At 41.5% G+C, this 18,293-nt stretch overlaps 2 protein-coding genes across 2 annotated transcripts; one reads left to right on the top strand and one right to left on the bottom strand.

Moving 5' to 3' along the window:
• Positions 1 to 465: 465 nt before the first annotated feature.
• LOC133509844 (gap junction alpha-3 protein-like) lies at positions 466 to 12,181 on the bottom strand. Its single transcript, XM_061837255.1, has 5 exons — positions 12,055 to 12,181; positions 10,127 to 10,188; positions 8,685 to 8,773; positions 8,009 to 8,559; positions 466 to 5,050 (listed from the first exon to the last, which is right to left on the bottom strand). Exons 3-5 carry the CDS (start codon positions 8,751 to 8,753, stop codon positions 4,267 to 4,269), a joined length of 1,404 nt encoding a protein of 467 aa, XP_061693239.1. The 5' UTR covers positions 8,754 to 8,773; positions 10,127 to 10,188; positions 12,055 to 12,181; the 3' UTR covers positions 466 to 4,266.
• Positions 12,182 to 14,245: 2,064 nt separating this feature from the next.
• Positions 14,246 to 18,255, top strand: sap18 (Sin3A-associated protein). The gene is made up of 4 exons (XM_061808695.1): positions 14,246 to 14,333; positions 15,377 to 15,486; positions 16,874 to 16,996; positions 17,089 to 18,255. Exons 1-4 carry the CDS (start codon positions 14,262 to 14,264, stop codon positions 17,243 to 17,245), a joined length of 462 nt encoding a protein of 153 aa, XP_061664679.1. The 5' UTR covers positions 14,246 to 14,261; the 3' UTR covers positions 17,246 to 18,255.
• The last annotated feature ends 38 nt before the right edge of the window (positions 18,256 to 18,293 follow it).

The following is an 18,293-nucleotide window of genomic DNA, read 5'->3' as shown; positions in this document are numbered from 1 at the left end:
TAGCAAAGAAAGTGAAACACCAAGGAATGTAACACAGGTTTGTATTTCATAGCAACTGCTTTCCACAATTCCACATTGGTAAAAGTTAAAGAATGAGCTCAACGTTCAGTGTAACTGCAGCCCACAAGAGTCCAAAGGTCACACTGGCGTTAGCAAGCATTCAAGGCCCTTTCACTCCCTCCACACTTTTTGTTCAATTAAAATCCCCGTGACTTTCACCAACAATAATGGGAGTGCTGGCCTCAGCACGGCTTCACACACACGCACAGACAGACAGACACACAAACACACACATATTGTAAAGCGACGATAAAAGAAGCAGACGGGCAATGGTACAAAATAAGTTTATTAAGTAACACTTTTTTCCACATCTGAGGTAAATGAACATTTACATCAACATGTTCTTCAACAGAAATTTCTATCGAAAGACTTTCTCTCATTCACACACGTACACACATGCGCGCACACATTGTGGATTAAAAGCAGGGTTTGCCCCAACTAACAGTGTTTGTCGTGGAAGTCCCTCAGGCACATGTGTTTCAGGTGGAAGTCTCTTGATCCGTACACAAATAACAAAATAAAGAACAGTCACTTTAGATGAATTTCTCCATCATTGCAAATCTCATTTCTAAATTCTTCTAAGACAATTCTTTGTTTTTGTATAAGCATCATCAGACCCTAATTATAGCGGGCTACAAAGTCAATGTGCAATCCTTTATTAAAGGTTAGAAAACAGCTCGCTAACATTTGCAGAATGAGCCCAGTTTAGAGACAAACAGTATGTCTTTTTTTTTTCCTCATGGTGGAATTGTAATTTTCAAAGTGCTGTAAGAACAGAATCGTGTGGTTTCATTCACTGTCGGGGCTGATAGCTTCATGTCACCTTCATTCTTGATGACCTACTTAAAAGAAAGATGAATCGATAGCTAGCTAGATAGCGAGCTAGCTCATCTCATTGTACAGTGTTGCAAGTGAAACTGTGTGAGACAGGCAGGAATTCTTGAGAGGGACAGGAAAATAATAAAAATCCACATGGGATCTCTAGTAAAAAAACAAACAAAATGTTTCATACACTCCCACCCACCCCAGCCCTCCTGAAACCTTCAAGTCACGATGATATTCTACAGCTAGTCTAGAAAATTTAAATCGTTCTATACAGAACAGCTAGAAGGAAGTCAACAGTTCTGTAACACACTGCAAACACTAGCTTCAGAAAGAAGATGTACAACAAGTCCTCCAACCAAAACAGTCAATTTGGGTTTGGACCCCCAGAGATGCTCAGCTACATTGCCCAATGTTCAATATTTGCATTTATACACTACGGTATGATCTTTGGAGAGGTTTGTCTTTCTTACTAATGTCCTCTTTTTGGGAAACAGTGGAAAATCTCCAAACTGAACCAGAAACCGCCAGGGAAAAAAAGGTAATCCTGCATCACACGTCGAATGATCTATAATAGCCTCTACTCCTTATTTATACTGTATACATATTTATAATTGACCCTGATGTAACAGCAGAGATGTGTTTGTTTCAACACGGAAACAATATTCATGAACACATACACACGAATCCAACACACCCATGTGTCCTGCTCCATCATGATCAATAAAAAGAAACAAAAGTGCAAACTTGTCTTTGTGTCTCTCCCAGCAAAGGCACAAAAGACAACTATGAAGACGCCGTTCTGCTGCCTCCAAGCTCCCAAAGTGACAAATTAGTCCAATCATCATCATCAACATCATTCACTATCGTCATCATCATGATTATCATCATTATAATTACTACAACTTCTCTGTCAAAGTGTGTAAGTGTGCGCGTATGACAATTGAGGAATACGGTATGTCTTTCCGCTGGATAATCAACTGAAGTGACATACACATATACCAATTTTTAGGATTTTAACCCCATTTTTTAATTTGAAAGACCCGCCACATGACTTTTAAAAAAACTCGGCAAGTGTGAGTTGAGTGCTCTCACAAGCTGTGTCAGAAAGTTTTCAGGACTGGTGTCACACAAGATACATTCCAACCCCCCCAAACAGCAAACTATGAATTTTCCACTTCAGTGTGGACTCGACGATCAACCACAAGGCCTGTGGAGAGATCCAGCGATGAAGCGTGGCTGAGAAGGCTTAAGATCTTGCGTTAGACTCCGAGGGCATTATATTGAAAGGTAAAACTTAAAGTTTATAGCTTGGGTTAAAAATATCTTTTGTGACAGCAGTGTAGTGTGGGCTGTTCTCCAGGTGACCACCAGAAGACCCCACACAAATAACCATCTCCACCAACCATTGTGAGTGTGCTCTGCTAAATCAGATATCTGTCCTTGTACCAAGACTGACATGTGAGAAGCAGCTTGGTGCGATAGGACATCCAAAGTAACGGGAAATATAGCATAGTAGTTGCAGTAATTTTAATATGAAGAGGAAACAGAAGAAGCTGTCTAGCTGCTAGCTAATCAGATATCTATCTAGATTTTGGTTGCAAACTGTCCTCTTAGCCATTTCAACTGTGGAGAATGACTTGGTAGACACTTTATACATACCCTAAATCACAATCATTTTGTCCATGTCTCAGCCGAACACAGTGTTGACCAGTAACATGAGAATTCAAATTTGTGATAGTAAAGATTTAATAGGTTCAACATACCTGTCTGCCCTGACCATTTTATGAGTAATTTGAGGAGGAAATATCACTCATCACTCCAGGAAAATCTGTCAGGATCCTCTTTGAGACATTCGAGGACATTTGGAATCTTTGGTCATGTTCAGTTTAGGCTTGATTATCGGTACATGTGTATCCCTTTAGCTTGTCTTTGCTTAGCATCAAAGACAATAAGTCCAGCTTGCGTGTTGTGTTAATGGATGGTCAAAATATTGGTGGCAGGTTCGCAACAGAACTGCTTTTGATATTAACACAAATATGTACCCAAGTTTAGAGCTTTTACATCAATCACCGACAGGCCATATCTCTCAATTGTGGAGTTTCAGCCAGCAAGGAGCAGCAGTATGTACGAGAAATGGCAGCCTGCACCAACAAGTTCCAATTGCAAAAAAAAAAAAAAAAAAAACGCATTTGTGATGTGAACCCTACAATAATCATGTGAACCGTCCTCAGCAACAGAGCTTGCTAAAAGCTAACATATCGGTACCACAGCTAAAGGCTCTACAAGACAATGCTTTTTGCACGATTCTTTTTTGTGGCATGTCCATGCTCAATATGAGAGAATATTTTAAGGTTGACCGCAGATCCATCCAGTGTTTTCTTTACTGGACTTTGATTTGCCCACTGCTGCTCCCAATGCTTGATTTGTTTTGATCTTTAATTTGCAAATAGATTATAGACAGAGCTCCCTACCATTTATCTTATACACTTTTTAATGTGTTGAGAATCTTCAAATATCGCTTCCAGTAGAAAATACAGACTACAATTCTGTCTCCCTTTATGTCATCTAACCATGAAGCATTAGTTACCTCTACCAAGGAGGTACTGGATAGACTCGTTGTTGGATTCCCAGCTACCAGGAGTGCACAAACAATTATTCAACTGATTTCCACAGGACCTTGAGGAGGCGTTGGGCGTGGGCCAAGGAAGAACGCATTAAATAATAGTGCACATCTCAATAAAGGTGCTGACATTTTCAGTGAATTATGCGTACGTTATGTACAGGAAGTTGTTATCTATGGAGATACAGTAAAACCTCACCATTTGTGGGACCAAGCCTTTCTGGGAGTATTTAACGGCCCCTCCTAAAAAGGTTTGTAATTGCATACCGATGCCTCAAGATGGCGGCAAAACACTCTTTTTGTCAAAATGAAACTGCTCAACTCACTTCAACGTAGTTCCTTGGCACCACCATGCCATAATGTGGTGGCAAAGCAATACTGTTGTCTAGATAAACTCCTCAGTTCACTTCAACATAGTTCCCTGGGACCAAGATGCCACACGATGGCACCAAAATCATGTGAAAAACAAAGGATTGTGCCCCCCGCCCCCATTCCAAAAAAAAGAAAAAAAAAATCAGTGACTAGGTGAAACTGCGACTTTGCGGTGGTTCACTTTTCGCAGTTTTATGCAGATCTATGGTCTGATCATTTGGCCTTGGCGAAGGTCTGCTCTCTGTTGAGTTCCATATTAGAAGTAAATGTTTGCGGCCATGTCCAGACTTTTGTTGGAGTTTGTCTAGTTCAGATTGCTCCCGATGACTGATGGGCACCTCCTCTACTTGTATCCAGATGCATGTCGGATAATGTTCACGTTTCTGCAGTTACACAGCCAAATCGTCAGGGCGAGCCCGGGCACCGCTGCTCTCGCTCACCCGTCTAGGCTTCTGCATGCTGGGGGGCTGATGCATCTCCGCTTTGGTAACCACAGTGAAGTCGTCACTCGGCATCGCTTTTTCCTCACTGGCCAAAGCCTCCTCCAGTGAGAGGAGGTAGAGGCGAGCATGGCAAGGGAGCGTAGGAAAACTGGAGTGTTGCGACTCTGGCGGAGGCGGTACAATCGTTTCATCCGGATGGGAGGAGGAGGAAGAGATCCGAGATGATGGAGGAGGGTACGAGCCGGTGGAATTTTTTCCATCCACATCCTGCAGCTCCAACGCCATGTTGCTCCAGTTCTGCTTCTCTTCTGTCAGCTGTCTATGGTCTCCGCCATAAAAGGAATCGGGCAGCGATTGTAACAAGAGATCATCTGGGTGGAACAATGTGCGGTCCATCTTGACAGAACCAGTTGCCATATCAGGACTTAAGGAAATCACCTCGGCAGGACTGTCAGCACCCCCCTCGGCTCCACTGCCCCCGACTACACTCACGCTGGCGTACGTCGGCAAACAGTCGAGTGCCGGTGGACTGACCTCCTCAGGAAGGGTCTTGCCGTCTCCGGCTCGTACTGCACCCAGCAGCAGCGACTCATTGTCAGCGGCAAACTCATTGGTGACGCTCTGCTTGACTTTCTTCCAGCCCAGGTGGTAGATCTCCAGCAGGTTTAGGAGCAGAGAAACGCAAGCCACCGCCAGCATGAAGATGATAAATATTGTTTTTTCTGTTGGCCTGCAGCAACACAAGATGAACAACAGTTATCAGGGGACAAATGAAAATGGGCAAATATCATTCGACTTTAATCGCCATTACTTATTGTCGTTTTAGCTATGCTGTGCATCAGTGATTGGCAACCAGTGTTCTGTGCCACATTGGTATGGCTTGAGAGTTCATCAGGTGTACTGTGGGAAACCTTTCAGTTTTGCTTACTGTAAGTGATCTGAAAACAATTGATTTACCCCAAATAATTTATAGTTGTAGACAGGCAAAAAAATTCAACTATAACCTTCAACTAGATAACAATTAATCTTCGCATCTGTGTTTTGTGACATTTTTGTTCAGTTATGTTGTCCAAGATATTTTTAATTTATCTTTTTTTTTAATATAATCAATTATGTGCCTTGACTCAATACAGGTGGGGAAATGCTATTGTAAGGAATTCTGAACGAGGTCCGGCACGAGGAAGAAAAAAAAAAATCCTTCTTCCTCATTGTTTTTAACAGGCAGTGATCCAGTTGTCAAATGAGATTCCTGGACTCCCTTCCTTCTCTTGTGGGAAACTGAAGCTGAGCGGATCCTCTTTTCAGATAATACCAAGTTCCCTCCACGGCTCCTTATCAAACGAGTTCTCAGTCAGAATGTTATCCGTATGTCTGTAATGCATGTGTGTGTGTTCAAACCATAGAGTGGTCAGATTTAATAAACAAAAGCTAGAAACGCCAGGTGCTGGGGTTGGGTAGTTGGCCAATCAGCTAATTATGATTAAATATTTTTTTTAAAAAACTACATGTTACAGAAGCTGCAATTGCATCCTAATGTGCCGCATGGCATTGAAAGCTCCAACTAATTATGGTAGCTGTATGGTGAAAATGCAAAGAATAAACCTGGAGCACAGTAACAATTTATCACTTGCAAAATCTTAACAGCTACTATGTATGTAGGATGCTAAAAGGAAGTCATGTTTCATCCAAATACAGAATTTCTGGATCCCAGGGAGGTATGAATCACAGTACATGGTATGAATTATTGTCACTGTGGGGCAGAAACCTTGGTTCCAAATTTGGTCAATGTCTCATTAAAAAAAAAAAAAAATCTATTCTATTGATCAGGGAGTCACTGATGGTGTAGTGGTACACACGCCTGCCTTTGGTGCGCGAAGCGTGGGATTGATTCCCACTCAGTGATGGTGTCGATATCTACCCTGCGACTGACTGGTGACCAGTTCAGGGTGCAGGCCCCCTTTCGCCCGATGCTAGCTGGGATAGGCTCCAGTTTTCTCACAACCCTTGTGAGGATAAGCAGCTTGGAAAGTGACATGACTATTGATCAGTCTCTGTTGGGGTTTGTTATTTTCAGTGTTGTCCTAATTGCCTTGAAAATGTAATCTGACTACTAATGAAAGATTACACCTTTAAAAAGTACCTTTGCTACGTTACTGATTACTTGATGGTAAAAGTAACAGATTATAATTTACTTTATTAGTGACAATACATTCACCAGCTGCATAAGACACATTAACCAGGAAACACATATTATCAGACACGACTTAAAGGTGGACACGGTAATACAATACGAGTCCTATAATTATGGACATATTGTCGCATTTGCTAAACTAATGTGGAACAGAACCTAGCATGGCACGCTAACTTAGCGCACAACAGCTAGGTACAACATGGACTCAATTTTGTCCGCTTTACAATCACACACACACACAAAACGTTTCATAAAAACACATTACATAACTGGCTTCAATAATAAGTGACGTACTGTAAGCTGCCGAACAAAAATAACTGCATAACTCTCAATAATGTGAATTAGGATTCAAAAATTAATAAACAAATGAGTCATGTTCACAGTAATTCATGTTATTTTTTTTATATGTTTGTGTTGGCATGCAGGATGGGAATGTGTGTTTGATTTAAGGCCGAATCCTTCTTTCCGCATTGTGCGTTCGCAGACTGCACATGGACTGCGGATGCGCACGCGGTCTGCACAAATAATCCTGAAGGCCTTGCGAAAGATGAACGAAACAGCTCCAGTGTTTGTTGTAATGTTTGGGATAGTCCATGTAAGACATTTTGACCCATCTGGCTATCTTTTAATTCTTTTAAATTTGAATTATAAAGATTGGGAGGCTACCGAATCTTTTCACATAAGTGTGATGCAAAGCAGGCACAATGCTTTGGGGCATATTTACGTTAGAAGGAACAAAGCGCACCTTCTGGACTCTTGGATACTTAAAGTATTAATTAGCCTTGATCTGCACGTTCATTTTATTTCCCTTTGACTCTCTGGAGTGGCCTCGGAGTCATCTACATTCTGTACAAACGCATTTGCTTCGGCAAAGCTAAAGTTCCTTGACGATTCTTTTGTGACTCATCCTGGACACAATAGTAATGCACAGTGACTATGATAAGTAATTTTATTCTGATTATTGGTCTAGAGTTAGTAACACAGCGAGACAGTTGCACTGAGAGTAATTGTTACTAGAAAAAAGTCATATTTGTGTTAATCTTTTGTTTAATTTTCACAAATTATTTCAATTATTGTTAATCTATAGTGTTGAATATGGCTTGCTCTATTTAACAATGCAATGTTAAAAGCTAAAGAGACTTTTTTATTTTTTGCTTGAATGAAAAGTGACGCCTTTGAAGATGTGAGGATTGTGCCAGTCGCCACCAAGACGCGCAACAAATTACAAACTAATTTTATGACATTTGATAGTACTATAATTATTTGAGCATGTCGATAGGATTTGCCATTTGAAATACTGTATATATTGGTGCCGGATTCTCAATGTGGACCCAGAAGACAATTTGGTTTATATTATAGTTTCCCCCACTATGATGCGATTTGCTAAGGTTTGGTCAATAGCAATAGCTAATTGAAGTGAGGAAATTGAGGATGATTTGTCAAAAACTGAAGGACGTTGTGCACAAGGAAAGGTTCTTAAAGTAGGTTGTTACTAACCTGGATATAAAGCAGTCCACTGTGTTGGGACAGGGCCACCGGCGGCATTTATAGAGTGGCATCAGCTGGAAGCCGTAGAGGAAGTACTGTCCCAGGATGAAGCCCACCTCAAACAGGGTCTTGAAAATGATGTTGAAGATGTAGGTCCTCAGCAACGCCCCGCGGATCCGGATTTTGCCGTGCTCATCGCGGATCGGTGGCTTCTCCTTCTTCCAACCGCCCCCTCCGTCTCCATTGCGGTAGAGGGGGTCGTGGTCCTCCAGGTGCCGGCCCATCTTCCTGTTCTCATCTTCCCGTTCCCTCCTCTTCTCCTCCATGCGAACAATGTGCAGCACATGTCCCAGGTAGATTAGGGTCGGCGTGGACACAAAGATGATCTGCAGCACCCAGAAGCGCATGTGGGAGATGGGAAAGGCCTCGTCGTAGCAAACGTTTTCACAACCGGGCTGCTGCGTGTTGCAAGTGAAGTCGGACTGCTCGTCACCCCAAACTTCTTCAGCCGCTGCTCCCAGCACCAAGATGCGGAAGATGAACAGGACGGTCAGCCAAACCTTGGGGAGCAATAACAACACGGTTTGAGGTGGACAGAAGACGCAAAGAGGGACATCGTTGCTTAATAATAGTTCTGGCAGTTGGTGTAGAGTTTGAGTATGAAAAAAAGCCATCAATCGGTCACCTTTCCTATCACAGTGGAGTGTTCCTGAGCGTTCTCCAGAAGTCGCCCCAGAAAGCTCCAGTCACCCATGCTTCACTCGCTTTTTTAACCTGGGAGGGAAATGAATCTGTAGTTAGGACAGGGGTTCAAGGACAAGAGATGTTTTTACAGTCGAAGCTAAGGTCGTGCTAGTCGAGTCGACTTCGATTCATCGAAAATGTCCTTGATCTTTTGTTTTTTCAGTTGTCAACTCGATGGGCACAGCTACAAACACTTCCTGTTGCACAGGTCTCAGCCCCTGATTTGTCCATCCATCCATTCAAGCAGACTTTCATTGCCTCGCAAACATTAGAAAGTTAGAAAAGTCTAACATCAATTCATGTGCCATCACTAGTCGCTACTTGCTACACCGTACCATTATTATGTACTGTAGCAGCTACAGTATACAATAATGGTATATCATTCTTTAAAAATGCAGGCGCAGGGAGCAGTTTTCAATCTCTCTGCACTTGGGTGACTGTACTTGGATTATTGCAAGTTTATAAGATGTGACTGGCTCTGAGACCCTGAAGGTGTCTGTGCTTTGTGTCTTTGTCTGTGTCTTTTCGGATAGGCGTTCCTCGCCCTAGTGTTTTTCTTATATCTGAGGATAAACTTGTGTATTTGACATCTTTTTTTTTTCTTGTTTGAAAGTATTTCAACACGCCTGCATGAACCCACCACCTGTTGGTTTCGTTGAGGCTTCTGTGTTGTTGCAAAAACACAGGCTTGACTATTTATTGACATTCATGTATAATTTTAGAATTTATAGGGGCGGGACGGTGGATCAGCTGGTAAAACGTTGGCCTCACAGTTCTGAGGACCCGGGTTCAATCCCGGCCCAATCTGTGTGGAGTTTGCATGTTCTCCCCGTGCCTCTGTGGGTTTTTTTTCCAGGAACTCTGGTTTACATTACTTAACATTAATTGGACACTCGAAATTCCCCCTAGGTGTGATTGTGAGTGCGCTCGCTGTTTGTGTCGATGTGCCCTGCGATTGGCTGGCAACCAGTTCAGGGTGTACCCCGCCTCCTGCCCGTTGACAGCTGAGATAGGCTCCAGCACTCCCCGCGACCCTCGTGAGGATAAGCAGCAAAGAAAATGGATGGATGGACATTTTACAAGGATGAGACGATTTAGAATGACCTAATATTTCAATATATTGCCTGAAATGTAATAATAATAATAATTACAAGATGTGGTGCGCAATTCAGTGTTACTTAAAACTGGAATTATTTCCAATTCCTAAATGAAGGCCTCACGGCTTGGTTTTATAATGCAAAGGAAGTGGTCAGGGAACTTTGCTCCAATTCTACTGGCTTCCATTGAGTTCACCCGCGGTCAGACGTTTTCTCTTTCCATTTGTTTGGAAGCAGTAGAATGCGGTGTACAGTGTTTGGAGACCATACAACAAGCAAAACTTACTAAAATATTGCTGCGTTGCCAGTGACAAATCCATCGACTAGAAAGCAGAAGAAAAGGGATATCTGCGAAGGAGAAAAACAATGAGAGCAGTTTATTTTTCACCGAAATAAAGACTGAAAATATCTGAAAGCAAACATGTGAGACTGTACGAGTGTAAAATGATCATTGACGATCATAACACGCACACCAAATGCTGATTTGAACAATAACACACTGGGCTATCATTGATCAAAATGTGTGCTACCTTGAAATCAATTTTACACCCCAGACTTGTTCGAGTGTGTGTGCGTGCGTGTGTGTGTGTGTGTGCGCGCACTAGACAATGGCTGGCCATCTGTGGGAAGTGAATGAGTGGATAACAGGTTGTCCCTGTTGAATGCCGGACTCATCACATCCCAGGAATGCTGAGGAGGGCAAATGCTTGCCTGGGATCAACTGATATTCACAAACACACACACACACACACACACACACGTGCACATACACTTACAGTAGCCCACTCTACTACAGTATGTCTAATCCACCGAATTGTCAGAGGTTGACCAAGCTATCCGCAGTGTATGTTGTTGATACTATATATTTTTGACATTTATTAATCAGGAAGAAACAGGAAGAAGGAACAAAATATCTCAGAGCCACGTATCTCTGTATGTCTCCACATTTTGATTGTTCGGCCTTGGCGAAGTTCAACAGTGTGTTTTTTACGTCTGATAGGCGATTCCAAGAATCCCGTATCACAAATGTGAGAATGAAAAGTTAAATAAGAGCATGAATTAAGGGCCTTAATCTTTGCATAGAGTTATATAGATAAGATTCAGCTCAAAATGTTGACTTTAAAAGCAATACAAGTTCAAAATCCATATAAAAACGATTCACAGATGGATGTTTTTTTTTATCCTTTTGAAAAAATAGAACCGTGACTGATTTGCATACGGACATGTACATGGTCCGTTCACGTGATGAAATGCCACCCGTCCTGACGCATAATAGAGAAGCTGCCAGATGGACATTGTCCCAGCGGTGCCGTGCACTATTGATGCTGCATAGGTCTTTGTGCTCAAACAGTCAAATGGTTAACTCTTGGCCCACTGTTTGCACCCCTCCCCCCCAAAAAAAAAAAAAAAAAAACAACCGCACACACAGAAAAGTTTAAAGATAAGTCGCTGACGTCTCGTTTATAGACAGGTTCACTTTTGACACACATGGACTCAATGCAGACCTGATTGCGTCAGGTGCATGTTAACGGATGCATGTAAACATTGCAAGATTTTAGCGACAGATTTTTCAACCTGCGCTAAGAAAATGTTATTTTGAATATACAGTATATATCCTGTACAGGGTCGCGGTTGTACAAAGTAGTCTATTGTATTAATTGGTTAACTACCTAACTGGAAATTCTAACATTGTTTGTTTTACGATGCATTATGAAAATTGTGTGCATTCAACAGGAAAAAAAACACTTGTTAATGAAAATAATTTATAAAGTGCTAAATCCAACATTCAAACATTAAATGGCAATTAGCTACACATCACTTACAATTGTTAGAATTAATGTGCATGTGGTGGAAACAGTCCTCATTCAATTTTTTGGTTTGAATGATCTTTTATAACTACTGACAATTCCTAATTTGCATCTACTTCATTGGACTCCAATAGCAATACAGACTTGTTTTTAATTTAAAGAATTCTTGTGGTGAAGGGAAAAAAACCAGGCCAGCAAAGTTACGAGAGGAAGATGATTGTTAAAGCTTTGGTGTCGGCCGCTTGGTGTCCAATTACTCAACTGTTCTTCTAAGAGATTAACAATGTGCAAAATAAGCCAAATCCCTGTTTTCCATCCCCGTGATCGGAGAAGTGTGTCGACATGGGAGATGCCGGTTGATCCCTCCTCCCTCCCACTTTCAACAAGAGCATCACTCTGCACCCACCTTCTTCCCACTCTCCTCCGAGCACATCTGCCCAAGCAAGTCTTCTCCAAGCCGTCTTCTCGCACAGGTGGGTAGGAGGCGACCACTCGTGGAGTAGGGGGCGATGAGTAGTGGGGATGGGGGGGGGAGGGTGGGGAGTGGGGTGGGGGGCGCACAGAGAGAGAGAGAGAGACTGGCTGAGAGATCAAGGGAGAGTTTAAGTGAAACAAAAGAAGGAACGAGGCAAGTCCAGTGTGAAGAAGGCGCGTGTGGAACCACCAGTCCCGCCAAGGCCAAGCGCAGCGGCTGCGTCCCGCGTGGCCAAGGCCATCCGCCTCTGTCACACAGTGTGGCCCTGCGTGGGGGTGCACGGGATAGTGGGGGTTGGGTGGGGTGCTGGGGGGAGTTAGTGCGTTGTGTGGCTAAGGGTAGGGGGCATGTGTGCTGCTGGTATGTGGGAAGGCGGAGTGAGTGCAAGCATTTGTGAGTGTGTGTGGTTTTTTTTTTTTTTACAAACACCTTGAAATTAATGTAAAGTGTCCCCAATGTCACTAAACAGTCTCCAGTTTCATGTATCATCCATTACAAGTTTTTGTAAGCACATCATTCCCTTGCCCCTGGCTCGCCAATCAACATCGGAGGAGTGTGGCAAAATTGCAGCCTCGCAAGCTCATTTGAAACTTGAAAAGTTTTATACTGCTTGGATGTGTGTAACTATTTACACCATCTGTGGTAAGTTTCTCAAAAGAGGATCTGCCGCTGACAAACCACGCAGCAGAGGGCCTATGACTATCCGCCACTGATGACAACACCAAACTTCTAGAGCAGGCTTTCGCACAAAGCCAGGGAAAGTCTCTCTGTTAACAGAGAGTGATAAAGCTTTACTCCGATAAACCTTTACTCATCCCTACTTTTGGTTATTCAAGTGGAAGATTATGATGCTCAAACAATTGAAGCTTACATTTTGGTATGGATCTGAGTAGTGTGAGGGCCTTAAAGCCTTTTGAACTGTAGTCAGTGACAGAAGAAAAAAAAACCTGCCAGGCAGCAATTTTGGAACACGATAACAATATCAACTAACAACCCATGAGGAAGGGAAAATGTGCTTACAAAAACCATAAATTCAATGATGATGATGATGGCCTCACATGATGATCGCCCCACGTCTACTTGAATGATGCATCCATCCATCCATTTTCTTCGCCCCTTATCCTCAGGAGGGTCGCGGGGAGTCCTGGAGCCTATCCCAGCTGTCAACGGGCCAAAATGCCTGCATGGGTTTCTTCTGGGCACTCCGGTTTCCTCCCACATTCCAAAAACATGCAACATTATTTGGTTACTTTAAATTGCCCCTAGGTGTGATTGTGAGTGCGGCTGTTTGCCTCGATGTGCCCTGCGATTTGCTGGCAACCAGTTCAGGGTGTTCCCCGCCTCCTGCCCAAAGATAGCTGCAGTGGGCTCCAGCACTCTCGCGGCCCTTGGGAGGATAAGCAGCCCAGAAAATGGATGAATGGATAATGAGCTACTTTTCAATTATTTGGAAATTTTGAACACATTTAACATACCAATTACTCCAAAGGAGTTTGCTACAGTTCCAGATGGTATTCCTTCTGCAATTTGACTTCTCTTAAAAGGTGTGAAACACCAGCCTGTCCCCAGAAACACTCTGTTTATGACCCCATACGAACAGATTCTGGAAACATGTGTGCCGGCTTGTTCACGGTTCACTCTGACTTCACTCTTTATTGTAAAAAAAAAAAAAGAAAAATCTATTGTCTGTTTTATTTAAAATATAATAGCAGATGTTGATGTTGTTTTTTTCTAGCAAAATTACACATTATTATTATCGTCTTTTTCGTTGTGAAGGAAACCAAACAATACATACGCACAATACTGTATAAAACACCAAAAACAAAGAAATGCAGTTAAATGTTTTCATTTATTTTGTTGAGTCTTTTTACGTAAAATTAGCTACGACTAGCTACTCTTTTGTACTGTTTTATGTTAAAAAAAAAAAACAACTCCTTATCTCTTCGTCTGTTTTAGTTTGTAAATTGGATGTGTTCAATAAAGATTTGGAGGGGCAAAAAAATAAAATCACCAAACAGGAAACGGAAATAGTGTCGCCGGTTTTGTTCCTTGTTCAACTTTGCGAAAAATCCATCCAAACAAGACAGTGGAAAGTTGCGATAAAACCGCGTTGATTAGCCGTTGAAACAAATCGTGAAATGGCGCTTGAATCGCGTATTACACAGGAAGAAATCAAGAAGGAAACAGAAAAGCCAATTGACAGAGAAAAGGTATGATCCTGTGCAGCGCATGGGCGTCACATTTGAACTGTTAGCATCAAGCTAGCTAACTAACGTGGGTTTCCGTGTACCAAGAGCTTCTTTTTTCAAATCCCAGGACACGTCGAAAATGTTACTCAACAAGAGTGATATACTGCATAACAGATTCCATGTTCCCACCCCAGGTCAATTGCGGTAGGAAATAAGTAGGTGATGGGTGAAAGTAGCGCACATTACCTTGCGAATTTGCACTGATATGCAATGTTTCTAGTCTAGCACAATCATGATCAACATTACAATTTGGTATTGGATCAAGGGGGAAGTCGTTAATTTTAAACGTTTTATTCCCTAAAATGTATATTTCGTAATATAATAAGACACCGTAACATTATTCACTCAAGAAACATGAACGTCGCGCTTACATGTGTGTTACAAAATACACTTCAACCAGTCAATTTGTACTGGAATAAATGAAAGTTGCAAAAGATGAAATGCAAGTTTGATCTTAAAGGTTGAATACAATTGAATTGTATGTTAAAAAGTAGTTTGTGTTTGTGCAGTGTTTTGTTATGCACAATTTGAGCATTTATTCAGTGATTAGATGCATATCACCATATGAAGCCCTATAAATAAATATAAGTGTTATCATCTCCTGCCTGGGAAAGATTAATTGCAATTGGGGGAGAAAAACCAACTTGTGTTAACAATAATGGACAAAATTGTACTAACTGGTTTGCCATGCATATTCTTAACTTTCTATAACCAGCATAATGTGGAATATGTTATTTACTAACAAATTGGGCATTTTGTCAACATGCTCGATGAACATATTGTTTAAAATTGTAAAATAAACTCGGGTAAAATCAATTAAATGAAATGGTTGCAATGAAAGATCTGCGCTTCTGTTGACAGTATAGGCTTTCTGTAATAATTTTTCAAATTATTTCCACATTTTTCTCTTTGTTAAAGGATTTTTGGAGATAATGTGACTCGAGCAAAGCTCACTCTTTGTAGTTTGATGTTCAGGGGGTTTTACGCACTTGTCTCTCCCCCAGACCTGTCCCCTTCTCCTGCGGGTTTTCACCACCAACAATGGCCGACACCACCGACAAGATGAATTTGCCCGTGGCAGTGTTCCCTCCAGTGAACTGCAGATATACACATGGTGAGAATACACCAATGAATCAAATAAGTAATCAACAACAATTAGACTACACCAATCTGAGCGGATTGATCGGTATCGGCTGATAATTAGCATTTTATACTGGTGACTGATCAAGTTTGATGTCATAATTCACAGATCTGATCAATTGATCGGCTGCGCAAAAGACATGTACCCTGTGTCACCATCGTGCACAGTATATTTGAATCCAAAAGCTAGTTTATTCTCCTAGCCTTGTCACGTGTCTTTTGAAGTAGTATTGTAAATACAACAAAGTTATAAAAAATATTTATAAGAACAAAATTAGAGGAAACGTATTGTTACTCACCGGTGCTTGGTAGAGGTATACTGGAGGTATGTTCACATACTTTTAATACAATACGGCTTGCAAGTATGCAACAAAATGTTATGTAGAATAGGAAGCTTGCACTAACGGTTGTGCAAAAATATCCTGGCTTTATGTTGAATCATGCTGTAAAGTTTCTGCGTGTGTGAAGTCATTTGATGACAAAGTAGTATAACTGCAGTAAGTTAGCTGCCATTATTTTTGTCATGTTGTAATGTTGATTTGACCTGACTGAGTCGAACAAATGACCTGAATAGAGAAAGAGATTTTCAACTTTTATATAAGCCAAAGAACATATTTTACAATTGAAAAATGTCACGGAACACCACCAAACAACAACAAATACATGAATCAGTCACTCACATTTGAGCGCCTCCGTGCTCGCAAATCTGCACAGTCGAGCACGAAAAATCAGGCGCGTAAAATTTGTTACGAGTAGAAAAAATAGATATTGAAAGAGGTCGCTTATTTTGTGTAGTCTTGACATTAGTTTTTGTGTTTATTTCATAAACGTTCACGAAACTGCTCCAAAACAACCAGTGTTCACCCGGAAACAGGAAATGCAAGTTAACCGTTATGAGCATGTACGGAAGTTAGGCCGAAAGCGCATGTTCAGAGCTTCTTCATGTACTGCGAGCGCATTTACGTCGAAAGTCATCAACATCATGAGCCATGTCAAAGGAAATTCAGTTAGCCCAGGGGTGCTCATTGCGTCGATCGCGAAACAGTGTAAAGGCCTCACTGCCATAAATAGATGAACAAAGATACATAATTTATTGTAAATGTATTTGAGTATTTAAGTACACAAGTATATACAGTAAATGTACAGGTCGTTTTGATAGACACATTCCATTCTTGTGATCAAATAACATTTATTTAAGTCGCTGATTGTCCCACAACATTTTAGTGTAAAGCAAAAAATTAATTGAACCTGTTTTGCCCGATTATGCAATTTCCCCCCAAAACAGCAGTATGTAAAAGGAGTGTTTGTGTGTACAGCCAGTGCACTGCAACAACTTTCTGACTTGTGCGCACTTATTCCAGGATGGACGCTACTCTGCGGGAGCTGACCAGCCTCGTCAAGGAGGTGTATCCAGAGGCCAGGAAAAAAGGAACCCATTTCAGTTTTGCCATCGTCTTCCCTGACCTTCGTAGGAAAGTGTATCGGTTAGTGCCAAAACACCACCTCGTACATTTATTTGCATTTGCGTGGCTTACAGTAGTGCTACAATGTTCCCTTCTCCCGCTCCTTCCTTTAGTTTCAAAGACATTGGCAATACGGTGTCTGGCAAGAAGTGCGCCGACGACTCCATGACGCTGCAGTCTCAGCGCTTCCAGATCGGAGACTATCTGGACATAGCCATCACGCCTCCCAACAGAGCCCAACCCCTCGGTCCACGCATGAGGCCCTTTTGACCAAATACATTCTTGACAAATACACAAATCCACCACCAGTTACGATAATGTTGCATTGTTAGTGTTTTTTAGGTATGATTTTAGGACTATTTTGGTGCCCTCTTATACGATGTGATCAATAAATGTGATATCTCCCCCCCCCCATATTTTGAACGTTTTATTGTGTGGTTATTCCTGTGTGCTTTGGCTACTCTTGGACGCCCCTCGGCCCATCCTTCATGAAATTTCAAATAATCCATGCACCTAATACAGAAGCATGTGAAAATGGATGTCCTGAGACAAGGTGTAGGAAGAGTGATTCCTGAATTTCATCAAAGATATCAATTAACTCTGAAGTGCTCTAAAATGTTTTTCTTGTGCTCATAACTACTTCTTGAAAATCAACTTGCATAGCAAACAAAAAACACTTCATCAGGTTTTTGCGGTGCGATTCTGTTGATTTGACTTCCCCGTATTAAAACATTTTGCTTTATGGCGGACATTTTAAATAGTAATCATGCCGCAGCTATCAAGTGTTTGTGTTTAAGCGCCAAAACTAGCACACATTTTGCTTTGAGGTGCTATTTCAAACTTGTGCTCTGATGCTAATGACTTTTTTTCTCCAAGGTCCGATAAGGGGTGACTTTTGAAACAATTTTGCTGCTAAGCACCCCAGTCCAAGTCTCCTCGCTCATTTATCATTGCACTGGCATAAGAACTGACCTGATCATTTACCTTATTATACCCTCCACTTTGTTTCAGATGTCAAGAAGTGTATGCAATCCAAATACATTATGTGACTCGTCTGAAATAATACATAATTATGTGTTTGTGTGTTTTCAGTTTCAGTTCACTTTTTAAGAACTACGTTTGTTGTTGACCTGTTCCTACAGCAGCTGACAGTTGGAACGTACTCTGGGCAAAAATTCTATATAGTATTTGTAAGTTACGCTGGACAGTAAAACAAAGTACTGTATACCGTTGTTTGAGCAGGAACAATACACATTGATATATTGTGGTTTGTGACTTGTTCTTTTTTCCTAAAAACCTGAATATAAAATAAATAGAT

The sequence above is a fragment of the Syngnathoides biaculeatus genome, chromosome 2, assembly GCF_019802595.1.
Source record: "Syngnathoides biaculeatus isolate LvHL_M chromosome 2, ASM1980259v1, whole genome shotgun sequence".
Lineage (NCBI taxonomy): Eukaryota > Metazoa > Chordata > Actinopteri > Syngnathiformes > Syngnathidae > Syngnathoides > Syngnathoides biaculeatus.
The sequence above is the reverse complement of the archived record's forward strand: the minus strand, read 5'-3'. Positions and strand labels throughout refer to the sequence as shown.

Coding starts and splice junctions, on each gene's coding strand:
- LOC133509844 (XM_061837255.1), bottom strand. CDS start 8,753: ATGGGTGACTGGAGCTTTCTGGGGCGACTTCTGGAGAACGCTCAGGAA. Junction 8,560..8,684: donor ACTCCACTGTGATAGGAAAG/GTGACCGATTGA, acceptor TTGCTCCCCAAG/GTTTGGCTGACCGTCCTGTT. Junction 5,051..8,008: donor GTGGACTGCTTTATATCCAG/GTTAGTAACAAC, acceptor GTGTTGCTGCAG/GCCAACAGAAAAAACAATAT.
- sap18 (XM_061808695.1), top strand. CDS start 14,262: ATGGCGCTTGAATCGCGTATTACACAGGAAGAAATCAAGAAGGAAACA. Junction 14,334..15,376: donor AGCCAATTGACAGAGAAAAG/GTATGATCCTGT, acceptor TCTCTCCCCCAG/ACCTGTCCCCTTCTCCTGCG. Junction 15,487..16,873: donor GAACTGCAGATATACACATG/GTGAGAATACAC, acceptor CACTTATTCCAG/GATGGACGCTACTCTGCGGG.